Genomic DNA, 20,338 nt, shown 5'->3' with positions numbered 1-20,338 from the left:
ACCTCAGGGTTTGTGCCTTGAGGGGGAAGACAGGAGTTGAACCCAGGTCTTCTTACCTCCATGGCCAGCTCTATCCAATACGCTGTGCTGCCTCTCTTATTATTGAAGAGTGTTTCAATAAATAACTTTTCAGGTATGATTTTATTTTCAATATTTATTGCATTTTAAGAGTATTGGACAACTTTTTCTAAAGCACTTAAATTCAAGCTGTAGAAATTAAGAATTATAATTAATCAGTATTCACATTATGCTTACTAAAATCCATCAAAATGAAAATGAAGTGACTGCTTAAGTCTGAGGCAACAATGGCCAGTGACAGCATCTCAGCAGGAATTGTACAAGACATTTAAGAAGCTAGAATAACATGCTTTGCTTGAAACAAGACACTTGTTCTTGAAGGCCTCTTGATGGTGCAGGAGTTTGGTTATTTTGTGTTCGAGGATGAGTCCTTGCCCCTTTTCAGTTCTCACTGCAGCCGTAGCCACAGTACCATCTCTGTCAGTCAACGTGGTACTTAGCTTTATCCTTGCTTGTGCTGGGAGTCCTGGAAAATGATCCTGTAAATTCACCTCTGTTGTGTTTCCAAAATTCAGCACCATGATGAAGGTGCTGTCCAGACCATCAAGTTCTCTTGTGTACACTAGAACATTAGCATCGTGCCAAATATAGCACAGCCAGCCCCGGCTAAGAAGCAGCTCATTGAGACGCAGGGAACTTAATTCTTGATACAGCTTCAGGGAGGATGTAGCTTGAGTTTTCTGAACCTGTTTTTTTAAAAAAGTTTGAACAGGTAAATGTGCAGCTATAAAATTTTTTAAATATTTACTGTATTTAACAGGACATATTAGGAATTTATTTCCCAAACACATCTTTTGTTACATTTTGAAATAAAATATTATGCTTGTTACATGAGAAGTGAGTCTCTTGGGAATCGAAATCTAAACCCACCTTGCTTTTTCAGTTGCTCCTTTTCACACAATGGCAAACTACTATAAGAAGACAACTGACACTTAGAAAGAGCCTTCAGGTTTGCAAGCATTTTGGTACCTTATAATAGCACTATTGAAGAGAATGATGACAGGAGTTATATTTTATAGATGTAGAAACTGAGCTGAAGAAAAATTGAGAGATTTTTCACATTGAGAATCACAAGATCCTGACTCTCAAGACCAATCAACATCATCTCCACTGGGCTGACACTCAGGGATTTGTTACTCAGTTTACTTGTATCTCATTTGAACCCCACCAGGGATTCTGGGAACTATAAAGGTTCAGAGATTTGATGTGGTTAGAGATATAATAGCAAGCCTTCCTGGAATGTACTGTATCATACATGACTTTGTTTGTTTAGAGCCTTCACCCTCCAAATAAATATTACATTTGTTGTCAAAATGGCCAGATCTTAGCTTGACTAGATCCAAAATAAACATCAGAAAACCTAAGAATAACTAAACTAGGCACAGAAAGTGAGTACAACTCCTTAACCTTTTAGAGAAAGACCTTTACATTGTACCCTGAATAGAGAATTCAACTAATGTGTTCTGCCAACTCCCTGAAGAAATGAACACTAAATGGTGAAAAATCCTGATGGAGTAGTAATTAACTGTATGATTTATGAGCATTGACTCTTGAAAGACCCAGGTTTCAGAATATTACCCCACTGCTTGTTAGCTCTGGGACCAAGGTCAAGTCCTGTGACCTCTCTGTAAATAAAAGATTTATGAAAATGTGAAATGAGGATAATCATTTTACTAAGGATTTAAAAGATTGTGCTTGTGAAGAGGCAATGGGCCTACTGGCCAGGGCCCTGGATGTGGTGCCAGGACCCTAGCTGGATAGCCTTGAGCAAGCCTCATGAACTCTGGGCCTCAAAGGCTGCTTCTGTCTATAAATCTCTTTGCTGTATCACCATTTTCTCATTAATTAAATGAGGATCATACTTGTATGTTACCTAGCACTGATGGAGCCAAATAAACATTAAAAGTACAAGTATCAGTTGTTACCTACAACTGGGAAATTTCCCATTTAAGAGATTATATGTCTATATGTAAATTTACCTGACTTCATCTTTTCATGATTACTATGACATTGGAAGATGAGAATATCACCTCCAGTAAACTACTTTAAAAGCTTTGGCCCCATACTACCCATTTCACACATACAGCCTTGCTATCAGATCTATATAGTTTTAAATTCTACTTGCCTAGGTATGTGATAGTCTAAAATAGAATTTCTACCTTGCTATCTTAGCTCAGTGAATTGTCAATATGTGGCACTGCAATGACTGGTGAAGTTTCCTTGTGACACTTCAATATTTTAACTCCCAAGGAAGAAACAATGTAAGCTCCTTGAGGTCAGGTACTAGTTTTATTTTCTGTCTTTGTATCCTTGGTGTTTAGTACCATGTTTGGCCCTTAGGTATGACAAATTAATGAATGCTTAATACAAGAGAAAGTTTACCAGCAAATCTGACTTTAGAGAGTCTATAATTGCATTGTGTTTATTATATACAATAGTGGGGGTGAGAATGGAAAGTTACCACCCACCCAGCCCAAAACCCCAAGCTGAACCAGAAGTGAGCAAGAAAAATAAAATTTATGTTCACATCTAAAAATGCATTTTTGATTTTTCAGAATCTAGTTATTTTGCAGATTTAGTACTTACATCAACATTCAGATCTTGGTAATCTGTATTGGTGGGTAACCAGGTTTGAGTCCCTTCACTAAAACCAGCATTGGAGCTATTGTCCCACTGCATTGGTGACTTTGAAAGTAGGGTCTTGAAGAAAAAAGAAAAGTCAAAATATATATAATCAAATTCTAAAACTCATAAACACTTCTTAATTATAGTTTACAGTAACTGGCACATAGTAGGAGGTTAATACTTGTTAGACTACTCAGTCCATTCATTGTTTTCAGCGTAGCTGGAATATGATCTGAAATATGTAGTGGCAAGCAAATTATATTTACTTTCAAGAAAGTATCTACAATATATAACATTTTAGGATATTAGTTTTAATCTACAGTTTCTTGTAGCAGCATTGATCTAACCAGTTTATTGCATAACACTCATTTCTGGGCACAAGTTTAATTTTATAGACTCTACATAATAGAAAATTCACCTTAGTCAAATATTAGTAAATTGGGCTATATGCTTGTTTCTGTAATCATTTCTTTCATCCATTCTCAGACTTAAGGATTTAGGCTTAATGTGTGTCCATCCATATAACTCTGAGGTGTGACCTCATTTTGTACTGCCACATTTGATTATGCAGAAGCATAAAAGAATCTGAATTTAAAATAAAATATGGCAGAATAGTCTGGAAAAACAAATGTTTTCAATTGGCTTCTTTTCAAAAAAGAGAGTAAGCCCTTAGGAACTCTAATATTATCACCTTAAAATTATGTAGCTACCTTAATATTTTACAAAGCACTGTGTTCTTCACAAAATCTCTATTGAGCTAAATAAAAGAATTCACCCCCATTTTAGAGAGAGGGGGAAAAAACTCCCCAGAAGCTGAGTGGCCCGATTACGGAGGTCTGGCAAGAGGCAGGTCAGGGCTGGTGTCCAAAGACTGGAGATCGAATCCAGCTTACATTCCAATAGACTTTGCTGACCCTCATAAAAGTTATGATATAGAGCACTAAATGAACAAAACATGATATTTGTCTAGTTTAATAAATATATATTTCTGAAATATTTAAGCTATATTTTATAGTATCACAGCTTTCACTTACATTTTCTGCATTATCTTTCATTCCTATTTCTTCACCATAGTAAGTTATAGGTGTCCCAGGAAGTGTTAAGATTAGCATATTCATGACTTTGACATAGTCTTCTCCAAAACGAGAAGTTAACCTAGAAGTATCAGGTCCTCCAATCTAAAAATAAATATTTATAAAATTTTCAGTCCAAAGTTTATTCTAAAATCCTGTCCTGTCCCTATTCTGGATCAAATATAAAAACAAAAATTAGTACATTTATAAAAATTTCAGCATTTTATTAGGATTGTATATGCAATATATATAAATATTTTAGGTGCATATGTGTACATATAGATATATATAATAACATGCTTAGATAATGTTGGGAGAATGTAACATAACTAACTGTACTATACTCTAAATCTCAGATTGGAAGGTAGATAAAAGCAAATATTCTAGATAAGAAGTTCCCTATTTCTAATGCTATTAACATTGAAGAACAAGATTACCTCATAATTGTATTTTAATAGGCTATTATAACATTTATTTTCAAAAATTCATAATTTCTATTCAGAAAATGACAGAAATTCATAATTTCTGTTTAGAAAATTTCTACATCATTTTCATTATCTTGAGGGATTCTGCAAGTAATGAATGTCCAGCTCTTCAAGGGAAGTCTCTGCTTCTGAATTCAGAAGTATTTCCAACTTCAGTCACCTCCCCAAACAGTGACTGTCAAGTGTTTCTGTCCATTACAGATTTCATTCAAATGTTAAATGGGCATAACCACAGCTCTGGGTTTGGGGGGGGGGGGTCGCCAATGTTTAATATACTAACTAGCCTGTATGATGGAACAACTCATTGTGTGTGACAGATGTCATTAATACATATTTAAAATGAATACCAGAGCTATGAAATTAATCCCCTGGTGGCTAAGGAGTAAGCCATCACTCAGTGAACAGGGCCATGGAAATAAGATATGTGGCCAGAAGCAATATAAAATGCCTTTAGAGAATCAAAAAGAGGAAAAGAGCCTGGGGGAAGATGGCGTTGCATGGAGCTGGGCCCTGAACATTAACTAAGATTCAGATGTTCTCATTCCAGTGACATGGCCATATCACAAACACAGCTACTATATAAAACCCCCAAGAATCAAGATACAAATTTTCCTGAGAGGTATAAGCTGAACCCCCAAAACATCTTCTCTAGACTATTTCATTATACTCTTTCCTGTTAGCATCCTTCAACTGTCCTCTGAGAAATCTAAATTGTCCCCTTCCTTTTTGGACTAGGGACCACCTTCCAATACTTCACCTTTAATATATCCAGCATTTTAAAATTACATTAGGAAACTAAAGGAAACGGTAAAAATAAAACTAAATAGTAAGGTACAAAAGCTTAAAATGATCAAATGTGTAAAGTCAGCTCTTCAGAAAACTCTGCCCTCAAGAAGACTATACCTTGGTTGAAGAGATAAGATATCAAGTTAAGTGGTAAAAAAATTTTTATTAACTTTATAATAAGTCAACAACAAATAAACAAAGAATTAAATCATATGTAAAACCCTAGTAGAGTTAAACAAATTGATAACAAAAAATATTTTGCTTATCTTTCCAAATTTGAAGTTTCATTCATTTTGACAAAATAATAGAAGGGCAAGAATAGAACAAATTAAGAATCATCAACAAATGAGTAAGAAACTGTCCAGAGGAAGGAAAGATTTGCTTTAGGCAGGGAAACCTTTCACAGGGGAAGTGAAATTTGTCCCAAATAATTAAAAAAGGAGACAAAAAAGTAGAGAAAGAAGAGGCTTGTTCCAGTCACTGTAGTTTAGAAGTGACTTTTTGATGACCCTATAATATTCATAGTCTATAACAGTTTCTTTCCTGGATATTTTCTCCTTTTTAAAATCATAACTCTTGGGCAAATAGAGAGTGATTTTGGATTTTATGCTGCTTTTACAGCTATATTTGTGAGTTAGATATTTAAGCAATATTTAAATAATTATTAATTTTAAAAATACTAATTCTTAGAATTATATTTATTGTGCCCCCACTAGATTGTGTACTCCTTAAGAACATGAACTTTTTCACCTTCCTTTGTCTCCCCATTGTACAGTTACCTGGTCAATTGTCATCTCAACAAATGCTTCTTTATAGAAGAGAGTCCTTTTGGGATCTCAGGAGAATATATTCTATACAAATTTCACATCTGGTTTTAGGAACAAATCTCTATTGGGGCTACATTACAGAACACAGAAAAGGGGTATTTTTAGAATTGAGTCAAATGCTTACTATCCAGTTGGGCCACTTTCCCTCTGGCATGTTCTCCATCCAGGATGATATAACATTAAATACATTGATTCCAGAGAGAATACTCATTTCTGTGAGGTGAAAGTTGAAGGGAAAATCTGCTTCTTGGACAAAAGACTTTCCATAGTACATCATGGTTTCTTCAATGCCTTCCTGGTTTCTTGCTTCAGTTCCCATAAATCTGCAAAGTGATTTTTTTAAAAAAGGTTTTGATTTTCCCCAATGTTGACATAGTTCAATTTCATTGGATATAAAGTCTTGAAGAGACTCAAACTATATACATAGTGCACAGGGTCATGTGGATTTCATAAATAGGGAATTTGTTTAAAACATCAAAACCAGTGGTAAAATAATGCAATATTTCATATTTTCAAACAACTTAAAAATTATTTAGAATTGTCTTGAAAGACCAGACTTAAGTGCTAAATTGTCTAAAAATGGAGGGGAAATGTTATTTGAGCCAGTCAACTATCCCATTAAAATGGGGCTAAAACCTGACTCATCACTAGTACTTGCCTCCCAGGGTTGTCATGAGATTCAAATGGAATCACATATGTGCTTTGCAAACTTCAAAGAGATAGCTATAGGACTGCTATGATGATGAAATCTTCCTACAATTTCATATATATATATATATATATATATATATATATATATATATATATATATATATATATGTTTGTATGTATGTATATATATGTTTGTATGTATGTATATATATGTTTGTATGTATGTATATATATATATATATGTGTGTGTTTGTATGTATGTATATATGTATATATCTCCCACCAGTCTTCAATTTCTCCTTTATTATATTACTTTGCTCCTTAATAGGTACTGCTGATTTGTTTTTTCAACACTCTGTTTATGTGCCAACAGCCTTCATAAATATTCCTCCCCTCAATAATCAGATTAGAAGTGTCCAGTGGGTAAGAATTGCCTAATTTCTTTTGTAGACCTATAGAAACTAATTGGGGACTTTACAGAAAGTGTGTATTTAAAAAAATGTTTTTTACTTCATATAGATAAAGCATTCAGATCCAAAAAAACTATACAGCAAAATTGGAAATATAAGAAAATGTATTTGTCTTCAATATACCATACTGGCATTAAATGGTAATTTTAGAATTCTGTTTTCTAAAACTGACCTGCCATTTCACTCTTGAAAAGCTTCAATGGTTGGTTCCCTATTGTTTCTAGGAGGGGAAAAAATCCTTAGAGTAGCTTTTAAAGTCTTTCATATTTCTGTCTTGTCAAGTCCTGTTTCACAGTACTCTAATTCATAATAATTTCCATTCCAATAAGTGACCTGTCAACTCTTCCCAAAACAGGACCTTACCTTCTTCCACCTCTGTGTCTTTGTATTTCAGAGTGTATAGCCTTATCCACTTTGTTTTTTGGAACCCCTAACTGCCTTCAAAGCCCAATTCAGGTGAACTGAATGGAAACTCCTATTTCATTTGTATCTTTGTACCCAAACCTGACCCACAATAGGTACTTACTAAATGTCTGTTAGTGGAATATAACTTTCCCTTCCAAATATGACTTGATTTTAGGGACAAATGCTCATTATAAACAGAAATGGTAACAAGGCATTTCCTGTTACCTGTATCTCCCAGGCTCCCTGCTGTACTGGTCCATGGTCTGCCTAAAACTGCGGAGTATGTCGTGCATCCCAACTTGAGTGGTGGTGTAATCATGATACAGCTCAGAATAGTCCGTAACTGTGTCCTTTGAAAACAGCACAATCAGATGATCAGATCATATGCCAAAAGTTCACCACTTATTGCACAAGAACCCAGACTGTTCCTAAGTGATATCCAAAAAGAATTTTAATTATATATAGATGCCTAGAAAGGGGACCTAGGATTGGAAGACATTTAACCATATTATCATTAAATTAAAAACAGTCAATTAGCTAAGCCTACAATCTTCTCTCTGGGGAACTTTCAGTAAGAAACAAGAAAAATATATTTTCCCCTCCCTGCTAGTATTTCAGTGAGAACTGTGAGATCAGAGGAGGACCTCAGACAGCCACGCAGAAAACTCAGTACACCTGCTCTTCAGTAACAACCTATCACTGTAAGGCACTGTGTATTAGACCAAACCATGATATTCGCTGAACACCCAATGCCAGCATGGCCTGGTAAACATCTGAATCCTTAAGAACTTGATCCCTGTTCAAGGGGCCTGCAGTCCCTAGTGACAGTTCATCAAGGAGGCTGACAGTAGCAAGACCAAAACCACATAAGGGCATGGCAACATATGGGGGGGTTCTAGGACCTTACAAAGTATTAATAAACAGTAACAGAGTTCAGGAGGAAGAACAATGGGTGGGAAACCTGATGTTCTAAATTTGAATTTGTTGCTACTACTGACAGTGACTTATGTGACCTCTCTAGGAACTCAGTATCCTCAACCGAAAAAAGAAATTGGACTAGAAGTTCTTTTCCAACTCTAAACTCTAATTCTATAGTCTCTCATTTGCTTTTTTTTAGATTAAAGATTTTATTTATTTTGAGTTTTACAGTTTTTCTCCTAATCTTACTTCCCTACACTCCCCCCCAATAGTCTCTCATTTTCAATCATTCACTGAAATCACCACCATAGTGGTGGAAACTTTGTAGAAGAAATAGTAGATCAGTGATACTTCCAAATTTAAAAGGCTATGATTTTACCATTGTGGCTCTTCACCTCTGCATAACAGACCATCTTTGGAGTTGTAGCAAAAATCAAAAAGTAAAACAACTGGCAACCAACCTTTTGGTGATGAGTTGTCTGACTAGTCCTTAGATTAGTCCTTAGAAAATGGACATATAACCTATTGTTAAACATGGCCCTTAAACCATTCCAACTTGATAGGATCTGCCAATGTTTGCTATTTACTGGCATTATATTTAAGAATCAAGGGTCACCCCCAATCAATAAGGAATCATCAGAGTATAACTTTAATAGAGACAAATCTTAAAAACTAACATTTCACATTTATACAGTTATAAAACTTAAGTTCTTTAGATTCCTCAGCTCATTTAAGCCTTCTAGCTCTATAAAGTATTTAATCTGAGGCTCAGAGAGATAACATAGATTGTCCAAGGTCAGGTACTATTAGTGATGAGAGAAGGCCTTGATACCAACGTCTTCTGATTCCCCTTGCAACTACATGCACACCTTCATGCTTACTCATGTACATTTGAATCTCTTGTGGACTTTATAATAGTAAAATCATAAAAGGAAACTGATACAAGGTACAACTAGGTGTAATATATGCCCCCAAACCAAAGAAAAATCAATTCCATGGCAAGCCCATTTCAGAAGAAATGGAAAATAAAAGTTTGAAACAATTTACCGGGTTTTGATTCTGATTCACTTGAGGTTCATTTCTCAGATGTGTTGCTTCTAGAAGAAATTTAACGGCATCAAAACTAAATCCATCAACACCCTTTCCAAGCCAAAACTGCATTATTTCCTACACATAGGAAACACAAAAGGATGGTGAAATGAATTATTATAGAACATTAATTTGTTATAATGTTAGCTAGTTTTATCAACAGTTTTATTCCCAATTTTCAATAAAGATTGTATTTACCAGCTAATTTGCCAAAAAGTAATACTCCCAACTCTCTCTCTCTCTCTCTCTCTCTCTCTCTCTCTCTCTCTCTCTCTCTCTCTCTCTCTCTCTCTCTCTCATAATGATTTGCAACTTTAGGAGACTTCCCATTAGATGACAAGTCTCAAATTACATAGCCAAGACAAGAAGAATAAGGTAGTGCTATTACTAACTGATAAATATATCATTTTCTTAAAATAATGAACTTTCAAGTAACAATATACAGAAGGGTGAACAAAGAAGCCTGTATAATCCAAATGTCATTTCAATTTGAACTTGGAACGTTCTTTTATAATTTTGACACTTTGCATCAAAATCTTTGTAATTACATTTGAGTATGTACATATATATGTGCTTCCGATCTACAAAGAATTCACTCTAAATCAAACAACGAAGCCACACTGTGAAGATATGACTTAGGTGGACAAGGAAAGTTGTCTACTTTTATCCTACCCAGGTTACATGGTCAGTTGCTACTTGCAGTCTACACCAAACTAGAAACAAATATCAAGGCTCATAGCTAGTATCCTTTCAAAAAAATCTCTGGAGTGGAAATAGATGTTAGTTTCAAGAAGTTTCCTGCTAAAATGAGAGTAAATAATCAGCACCATAACTAAAATGCATATATTTTACTGTTTATAAATTCTCACATATATCATCTCATGTGCTAAGTAGCATAAGAATTATGGAATGACAGAATATTTTTTTTTTATGTTGGAAGGAACCTCAACAGCAATTAAGCCCAACATAAGGAAAGGAAATAAATCACTATAACTATAAATAGTTATCCAAATTCATTTTGAAGACTTATGTCAAAGCAATCCCATTACACCTTTGGACCATTCTAAGTATTTTCTTCCTTGACATCAATCCCAAGTTTTCTTCTTTGTAGTTTCTATCTATTGCTCCTCTATTGGGCCAACCAGAGATAACTCTAATCTCTTTTTCCATCTGACAGCCTTTCAAAATTTGATGACAGCTTTTATGTCTCTCTTGAATATTCTAACTCCAACTGATTTCCATGAACATGGACTCATGGCCCTTCATCAGTAAGTCAAGCCATTCAAACAATATATTTTGATGGTTTTGAACTATCATCATTTAGTCTTCATCTCTCCATCCTTTCCATAACAATTACATGAAATACTTATAAAATGCTTTACTGACAGCTAAGTAAACTATATCTACTGCATTTCCCTAATCTATCAGATCAGTTGCTTTGCCCAAAAATGAAATATTTTGTTTGTCTGACTTGCTTGGAATGGAAATATGCTAGTTGTTTGAGATTATTTTCTTCCTCTTTTAGATTTTTATTAATCATCTTTATCCATTCAAAGATAATTTCTGGGGCAGCTAGGTGGCGCAGTGGATAGAGCACCAGCCTTGGAGTCAGGAGTACCTGGGTTCAAATCTGACCTCAGACACTTAATAATTACCTAGCTGTGTGGCCTTGGGCAAGCCACTTAACCCCATTGCCTTGCAAAATCTTAAAAAAAAAACTGTTAATACTCTTTAATTCAACAATACCATTACTAGGTCTGTATCCCAAAAGATTAAAAAAAAGAAGGGGTTTAGACCCACATGTATAAAAATGTTTATAGCAGTTCTTTTTGTAGTGGCAAAGAATTGGAAAATGAGGGAATGCCAATAATTGAGGAATGGTTGAACAAATTATGTTCATGAATGTAACGGGAGTACTATTGTTCTATAAGAAAGACTTGCATGAACTAATGCTAAGTGAAGTGAGCAGAATCATAAGAATATTGCACACATTAACACAACACAGTGAGATGATCAACTATGATGGACTCAACTCCTCTTAGCAGTTCAGTGGTCAAAGCACAATCCTAAAAGACTTATGATGGAAAACGCTATTTACATCCAGAGAAAAATCTATAGAGTCTCTCAATGTGGAGAAAAGAATAATACTATATTCTCTTTTTAAAATTTCTTTTATTTTTTCTCTTTCTTTCTCATGATTTTTCCACTTTAGTTCTAATTCTTCTTTCACAACATGACTAATATGGACGTATGTTAAACACAATTGTATATGTACAAACTATATCAGATTACTTACTGCCATGGAGAGAGGGGAAGGAATGGAGGTGGTACAGAAATATGAAATTCAAAAGTTTACATAAAGATGAATGTGGAAAACTGTCTTTGCTTCAAATTGGAAAAAATAAAATAACATAAAAAAGTAAATATCAAGAGAAAGATATCAACCTAGCAAGTGATTTATTTAGTAGACAATATGACAGATGCTGTCATTGATCTTGAAGATTTGAACAAATATACCAAGTTATAATGCCCCTACAGGTGGTGTAAGGTTAATATATTTCCATTTCTAAACATTTTAAATTTGGTTAGCTATTGTGTCAAAGGACACAGTCAAACCAGAAAATTCAAACTTTTCTTACATTTCCTTTCATTGATATGGTAACTTTTTTTTTACAGATAAAATAAAAATAATTTTGAAGAAATGTCTGCCTTATTACGCAAGGGCAGCTAGGTGTCACAGTGGATATAACCCTGGACCTGGAGTGAGGAAGACCTAAATTCAAATCCAGCTTCAGCACTAGCTATATAACTCTGAGCAAATCACCATCTCTACTTGCTTCAATTTTCTCATGTGTAAAATGGAAATTAATAACAGCAAACCTAGGGTTGTTGTGAGGCACATTGCCTGGCAAGTACTAGGTACTTAATATTTGTTATTTTTTTTAAAGGATATATAAAGGAAAGGTGCTAGAATCCACTCAAACCAGTTTGGTAGAAGTGGTGGTTGAGTTTTCAGTGTGAATATCTATATCTCAGAAATTAACAAATGCTAGAAGTCAGCACTTGATTGTTTCACTGATTGTTTAGACTTAAAGTAATGGAGAAACAATTATTAAGATTAAATTTAAATGGGTCCAAATGAGAATAAAGATTCTAATAGAATTTAGAATTTTAATATTTAAAATAATTATCCAAAACAAAGTATAGTATTAGAGGGTGTTATAATAAAGTTTTGTTTATTTTTTAATCAAACTTTGAAATTAACTATTTTCAGCAACATAACATGAAGAAAAAATCTAAAAATTTATTTGTAAAACCTACTTTAAAATATCTAAAAAAAAAAATCTAAAAATATCTAAAAAAACTAAAAAAAAAATCAAACAAGTTCAGTCCTGAAAAAATATTTGTTATATATGTGTTGTTTACACAGGGATGGGCACTGGACCTGATTTTTTATGGATTTAGGGAAGTCCCAAATGAGGACTCCTTCTGTGGTTCAGAACATCCAGAGGTCACATGACTGGCTAGGATCACAGAAATATTATGGTCAGAAGAAGGAGCTGAACCCAGGGCATCCTGAGTCAAGGACTAGCTCTCTTCGATTCTACCACACCATCTCTATTATATACTAGACATAAGTCCCCTTTTTGGGTGAAAAAAAAAGAATTTAGTGACATTTGTTATTGATTTTACTTCAAGCGTGTTTCCACAGAGTGTTTCCCACTGTAGCTGGCACTGGGTCCTGTATTAAGTCTGGAGGAGAAGACAAAGTACATCAGATGCTTTTATTGGATGAAGATAAGAACACAAGCAACATTAACAAGAGTTAATATTTATGTAGGGCTTTAAGGTAATCTCATCTCATAGCACATAGCCTATTTCAATTTAATTCCCTTACATATAAACATTCTTATTTTTAAATGCCTCATTTGACTTACTGTAAGGGAGGGAAGGGACACTCTCCCCCTCTACTCTAGGAGCATAGTTGAACTTTAAAATGCAGTTAAAATTCAAGAAATAGGGTGGAAAAAAAATGAGCAAATAACTACAAAAAAGAACTTGCTAGGGTTGGCTAGGTGGCACAGTGGATAAAGCACCGGCCCTGAAGTCAGGAGTACCTGGGTTCAAATCTGGTCTCACTTAATAATTACCTAGCTGTGTGGCCTTGGGTAAGCCACTTAATCCTGTTTGCCTTGCAAAAACCTAACCCCCCAAAAAAAGAACTTGCTCATAAAAAATTATTATGGTGATGGAAGATCAAAATATAAACTCAGAAGAAAATAACAAAATTAAAAACACCCTATATCTAAAATTTCAAAGAAAAATATGAATTGGTCTCAAAATCAAAAATGAATTTCTAGAAGAGCTCAGAAAGTGTATTTTAAAATCGGGGTGTCTAGGTGGCGTAGTGGATAAAGCACCAGCTTTGGAGTCAGGAGTACCTGGGTTCAAATCCTGTCTCAGACACTTAATAATTACCTAGCTGTGTGGCCTTGGGCAAGCCACTTAATCCCATTTGCCTTGCAAAAACCTAAAAAAAAAAATCCATTTATTTCACAGAATGTTAGAGAGAGATCATCCCCTTCATTTTGAAGACAAGCTGAAGCTGCTTCTTTGGGCCAGCTCCCAAAAGATAATGTGGAACAAAGCCCTGCTCAGGACTAAGTGTGTTAAAAGCTTAAAAATTCTCTGAACGATTTCATGCATCTCAGCTTCCCACTGGAAGAAACAATGAGAACAAAGTAGAACAATCCCCATGTGCAGAAATGAGAAAAAGTTTCTTCATTTTTACACAAGAGATTGTGCTCTTTTGGATACCTGTGCCTGCTGCTGATTGAGGCTCTTGATGCTAATTCCTCTGTACCTTCCATAGGGTCTAGCATGAATACCAGGTGCTTAAACACACACACACACACACACACACACACACACACACACACACACCCCCCTATACACACAGACACAGAAATGTACACATACACACCTATATACAGAGACACACATACAGACAGAAACACACATGCACACATACCGACCGATATGTGTACATATGCATTTGCATCTGGACACATACCTAGACATAGAACATGCATATAGACACACACATTTTTTAACAGATTGAATGAAAGCTTTACATAGGCTCATGGATCTATGTATGACTTGGAGACCATCTAGTCTAAAACCTTCACTTTACAGAGAAGGAAAATTAGAGCCATGACTTGCCTAAGACAAACCTGCAGGAAGCATTTGAAACATGATTTGAATCCAGGTCCTATGAACCTAGAACCAGCAATGTGGAAGGGATGACGGTACTAATCCTTCATTAGAAATGTCTATCTTCAATGTATAACATGGAACCAATGTAAAGACTAACAGAATGCCTTCTGTGGGGGTGGGGGGAAGCAAAAATGGGGGGGGAATTGTAAAACAAAATAATATCTTTCTAAAAAAAAGAAATGTCAATCTTACATTATATCCATAGAAGCATTTTTTTTAGGAGAGTAGAAATCCTGATGGACAGCTGGGAAAGACATAAGAACCATAAAGCAGGCTTCAAGAGAATTTTGAGGGAAAGATTCTTAGGATAAGTCAAAATCTCCATAAAACTTACCAAGGAATGGGGGATAAGACCTCCCCCCCTCTCGTTTTGAGGAAATGCATAGATGGGTTCAGCAGAGGCTGGAAAGTTTTTAAAAGCAAAAAATAAAAAATAAAAAGAAGAAGGAGGAGGAGGAGGAGAAAGAAGAGGTGTGTCATTATAATGAATGGGAGAGATGCAGAGGTTCAGTTAAAGGACACAGGCCGGCCTAGATAGAGTGTTGGAGAGGGTTGGCAAATTCTGAGTTCAAACCTGCCTCAGATACTTAGCTGTGGGACCCTGGGTAAGCGCAGTAACCTCTCTGGGCCTTGGTTTCCTCATATATAAATGAGGGGTTGGGACCTATGGGCTCTAAGGTTCCTTTCAGTCATAAATCTATGACTCTATGAGACAGTTGGAAGTTCTCTTTATAACATTAAGGATGAAGTAAGAACTTTTGAAGGGAGGGATGAAGGGTCTAGGGAGAAGGATGTAAACTACAGAGAAGCTTTGAGAAAGGGGCTTATTCTTAAAATTTTTTGAACTAAAAACTAATAAGTGACTTAGACTAAAATTAAACGATGAGATGATTATTGCAACTTGTAAATGCTTTATCTAGTAGCTTCTCTCTTTGATAAAAACAAATGAGATTACAGACACTGGCTGGGTTTGCTAATGACCTAAATGGGCCGAAGATGACAGTCAGTGATATGGACTCAAGAAGGAGAAATGACCTCCCCCTGGCGGATACTCTAGATAATGACAACAAAAGTGACCCAAGACCTGACTAAGTTAAATGACCCAGACCAAGGCCTCCCTTCTAGGGATAGAGACTACAAGGAGTCCCTTCTAGGGATGTGCTGGAGCTTGCTCCTACCAGGTGGCTAGAGAGAGCTGATTGTTAAATTCTCAAGATCAGCATTTACATCTCAGAAATCAGTATATTCTATAAATCAGGAAATGATGGGAGAAAATAATAATGCAGATCAATCTTAGAAGTAGTATTCATTTAGCACACATTTTTTGAGAACCTGTTGTTAAATATTTACCAGCACCCATGCCCTTAACCCTCCTTCCTTTCATCACATCCTTCAATAAATGATCATGGTTTATTAGGCTGAAACTCATAAAGCAAAAACCAGAAATGATCAGCTGGGAGGATTTCCCCATTACTGAGTGCCGAATGGGAATGTTAGTCTTGGTCTGTCGTCACTCTGGTAAATTTAGATCACTGAGCTAGAAGGGATTTGAGACTTTGTACATAAACATGTTGTTCAGTTTGTCAAAGATATGGCAACACACCTCTGTGACTACAGGAAATGGGTTTTGGTTGTTGTTACTGTTGTTTTTGCCCCAACAAGTGATGTCATTGGTGTGGCTAACTCCTGATAGGAAAACTGCCTTTAACAAATACAGATAAGCAAATTGTCACTTTTAATCTTAGAAAATTTCCTGGGGTACTAAAAGGTCAAGTCCCTTGCCCATGGTCCCACAGCTATACAAGTCAATGGTCTGACTAGGAAGAGTGTCAGAAATAAGAAAACAGAAGGGCAGTGAAATAACAGAACATAAATTGGCCCAAGAGTCATAAGACTTAGGTGCAAACCCAAAATGCATGACATTTGGGAAGTTACTTTGCATGACTTTTAGCCTCAGTTTCCTCATATGTGAAATAGGGATAATATATTCTACTTCATGAAGTTGATGTGAGGAATAATTGACAGGATATGTGAACTGTCTTTACAAAGTAAAAGGAATTCTACAAATGCAAAGTTATGATCCAGGTGTTCCCCACAGCATCACCTCCTAAAACCTTCTCAATTTTTTCAATTTTACTACAAAAACTTTGACCCAAATATGTTTTGTTTTGTTTTGGGGTTTTTTAGGTTTTTGCAAGGCAATGGGATTAAGTGGCTTGCCCCAGGCCACACAGCTAGGTAATTACTGAGTGTCTAAGGCTGAATTTGAACTCAGGTCCTCCTGACTCCAGGGCCGGTGCTCTATCCACTATGCCACCTAGCCACCCCAAACCCAAACATGTTAAAAGATTTGCCCAGGGTTAAGAGATGACTTATGTTGAACGCTTGAAGGACCTGGAATTTCCTCCACGCAGAAACTCCTTCCCCCCTCTAAACTTGCTTCTCTGTAAGAACCAATCACAACTTAGAGAATTTCTTGAGGGTCAGGGATATCCATAATTTGCCCACAGAAATACAGTTAGTAACTTTCCAACAACAACTGAGCATTTTATTTTCCTTTCTAGGGGACCTATGAGAGAGAGCATAGTAGGTGGTCAAGAGCTCAACTTAAACTCAAGATCTGAATTTGAATCCTACCTAGACTTACTAGCTCTGATCTACTCCCAAAGTGACTCACCTTCAGTGTGCCTCAGTTTCCTCATCTTTAAGAGAATTTAGATTCTATGCCAAATACGGTCCTTCCTTGCCCTGAATCTATGATCCTGTTATCAATCCATTCGCTACACTGTCTCTAGGTTTAACACAGGACAAGGAGAGGGAACGGACCAATGATTTTGTATTCAGAACTCTTGGGTGAAGAAATTCCCTCTACAGTGTAGGTCAACCCTTCTTGGCACTTGACAGTCTCGTAGACATCCTGGAGCAAGGAGAGTGGCAGGGACTTGGTCAGGATGTTTACATAGTCAAGTCTCATCAACAGAAGTTTCTCAGTGCAGGATGATGGCTCACCTCTCTGGCCTTACCACTTTATCTTCATAAAGCATTAGCCTCAAGTCCTATCACTAACTGTGGGTGAAAGATGAGCAGAGGGAGAGATGTGAACAGGAACAAAGGTAGGAAGAGGTAGCTCCTGTCTGCTTGCAAGACAACACTGAATGATCATTGAGTGTCTTAGCATCTTTGGGGACTGAACATGGAAGTGAGTTTTGAGGGGAGAAGGCAAAAGAAAGACAGAAGGCTGAAATGCCTGCATGTCACCAGTTAATGTACCTCTATAATAGACCCAATTGAGAATGAATCACAGAAATTCTGGTTGGCAAATGATTAATCTGCCTATTTCTTTTTCAAAGATAAGAGTATCATAGGGTGAGGAGGGTCATTTTACAGGGCAAGTCCATTATTTGCTCTTACTATTTGATCTGCCTAAGGCCACTCTGTAAACAACTAATGATCATCCCAAGTGAATAGTAAAGATTAGTGTTCATTAACTTTACCATTCTCAGGATTCTGGGGAGAATCTGGGGAGAGACTTGTTTACCAAACAAATGATACATGGCTGTAAATACTGATCCAATTCATCTAAACTTCTCTGGTTCTCCCTGTAGGGACAGCTAGATGGTGCAGTAGAGAGAGCACCAGCCTGAGACCCTTGACTCTTACAAGCTGTGTGACCTTGGGCAAGTCACTTTACCCCGACTGCCTCATGTTCAAGGCCATCTCCAGTCATCTGATTCATATCTGGCCACTGGCCCTGCTGGTTCTAGAGAAGAAAGTGAGGCTGGTGACAGCACAATCCCAGCCCCCCAACTCAAATCCAATTCACATGCTTGTCATGGCATCACCTCCCTGATAATGTGGTCTTCTTTGAAAATGAAGGACAAGGGGTGGCTAGGTGGTGTAGTGGATAAAGCACCGGCCCTAGAGTCAGGAGGACCTGGGTTCAAATCCGGTCTCAGACACTTAATAATTACCTAGCTGTGTGGCCTTGGGCAAGCCACTTAACCCCATTTGCCTTGGAAAAGAAACCTAAAAAAAAAAATGAAGGACAAACATTAATTGTCACTGTGTTGAAAACTGTCAAGTTTTGTAATGTAGAAAACCAAGATCCATACACAGGAAAAACAGCAGAAAAGAGAAGACAAGTATTTCCTGGCAGGTCAAAATATGATGAGAGTAACTTTTCTCTGTCAAAGCACAAACTCCCATCCTTTTACAAGGTGTTCCAAGGCACTTAAAATGGCATCTTGGCATTCAAAGCCCTTCCTCCCTTCTCCCCACCCCCAGCACCACCTTTCTAGTCTTCTCAAATCAGCTAGGTTTTAGGAGTGGCTGGCTAACTGCATTGGCTACAGCACCAGGGCAGGAGTCTTCCTGACAAGTTAAAATCAAACCTCTAATTCATAAACTGGAGATAATAATAACACCTACTTTTTAGGGTTGTTGTGAGGAACAAATGAGATAATAAAGATAATAAAGATATAAAGCAGTAAACACTATATAAATGTTACCTGTAATTATATTTTTATTACATCTACTCTTCAATCTAGTGACAATGATCTCCTTGACCCTTGGCTCCAAGCATTATCTCTGGCTGCTGCCATGCCTCTCCCTCTTCATCTCTGCCTCCTGTTTGCCCTGGCTCCCTTTAACACTCAACTAGAATACACCACCTTCTGCAAGATGCCTTTCCATCCCTCCTTCTTCATTCCAGTGCCTTCCCTCAGTTAATTATTTCCATTTATTTTATCTATAGCTTATTCATATTTGGTTGCTTGTTGTCTTCCCCATTAGATTGTTTTAACATAACATAGTAGATGCCTTCTAAGTGTTTACCAATTGACCCACTGAGACTAAGATGTCATCTGGGTTCTACTATATTTTCATCTTATTAGGAAGGTGACAGTGGCCCCCAAAGCCACCTTGTTTACCTCTAGATCCCCAGACTACAAGATCTCTAAAGACCCTTTCACCTATGATGCTATTTTGGAATCATCCTATTATCCAAGTAGAGATGCTCTGTGGGAAGTTCACCAACTGAATTCATAATCTTCTCCCCTAAACTCATCCTTCTTCCAAAAATTTCTATTTCTGTTGAGGGCATCCCCCATTTGCTGAGGTTTGTAACCCCCAGAGAGTCATCTGTGACTCTTTACTATCCCCACATCCAATCAGAACCAGTCTCAGGAAAGACATTAATAATAATAATATTAATAACAGCCAGCATTTATATAACACTTTAAGATTTGCAAAGCATTTTATGTGTTATCTCATCAATTCACAATAACACTGTCAGGTAGGTACTATTATTATCCTCACTTTAGAGATGGATGATATAATAGAAACTGAGGTTAAATGATTTGCCTAGGGTTACACCTCTCTGAATTTAGGGGTAGGTATTCAGAAGTGTCAACTTAGTAGACATGTTGACTGAAACCATTGGAAATTCGATACCAGAATTATAGTCAAATAACATTTAAACTTCTTACCTTGTTCCTCACAAAGTCTTGCCAGTAGCTCTGGGAAAGTGAGTCAGTTTGGGGAGAGGGAGGAGTCATTAATGTCTTCACATTTCAGCTTTCCATTGTGTCAGGGAGGTAGGAAAAAGCCACAGGTATTTATACCAAACACATTCTTTCTGTGATCTGATTTTACAC

At 36.5% G+C, this 20,338-nt stretch overlaps 1 protein-coding gene across 2 annotated transcripts in view; it reads right to left on the bottom strand.

Moving 5' to 3' along the window:
• Positions 1–126: 126 nt before the first annotated feature.
• Positions 127–20,338, bottom strand: part of LOC141501201 (amino acid transporter heavy chain SLC3A1-like) — a 78,699-nt gene continuing 58,487 nt past the window's right edge. For both annotated transcript variants that reach the window (XM_074204980.1, XM_074204969.1), the window contains exons 6-11: positions 9,366–9,485; positions 7,626–7,750; positions 5,999–6,197; positions 3,738–3,881; positions 2,665–2,778; positions 127–764 (exon numbers count right to left, since the gene is read on the bottom strand). In XM_074204980.1, coding sequence (XP_074061081.1) covers positions 324–764; positions 2,665–2,778; positions 3,738–3,881; positions 5,999–6,197; positions 7,626–7,750; positions 9,366–9,485 — 1,143 coding nt within the window. In that variant the 3' untranslated portion in view covers positions 127–323. The remainder of the gene's footprint in view (positions 765–2,664; positions 2,779–3,737; positions 3,882–5,998; positions 6,198–7,625; positions 7,751–9,365; positions 9,486–20,338) is intronic.

The sequence above is a fragment of the Macrotis lagotis genome, chromosome 1, assembly GCF_037893015.1.
Source record: "Macrotis lagotis isolate mMagLag1 chromosome 1, bilby.v1.9.chrom.fasta, whole genome shotgun sequence".
NCBI lineage: Eukaryota > Metazoa > Chordata > Mammalia > Peramelemorphia > Peramelidae > Macrotis > Macrotis lagotis.
The sequence above is the reverse complement of the archived record's forward strand: the minus strand, read 5'-3'. Positions and strand labels throughout refer to the sequence as shown.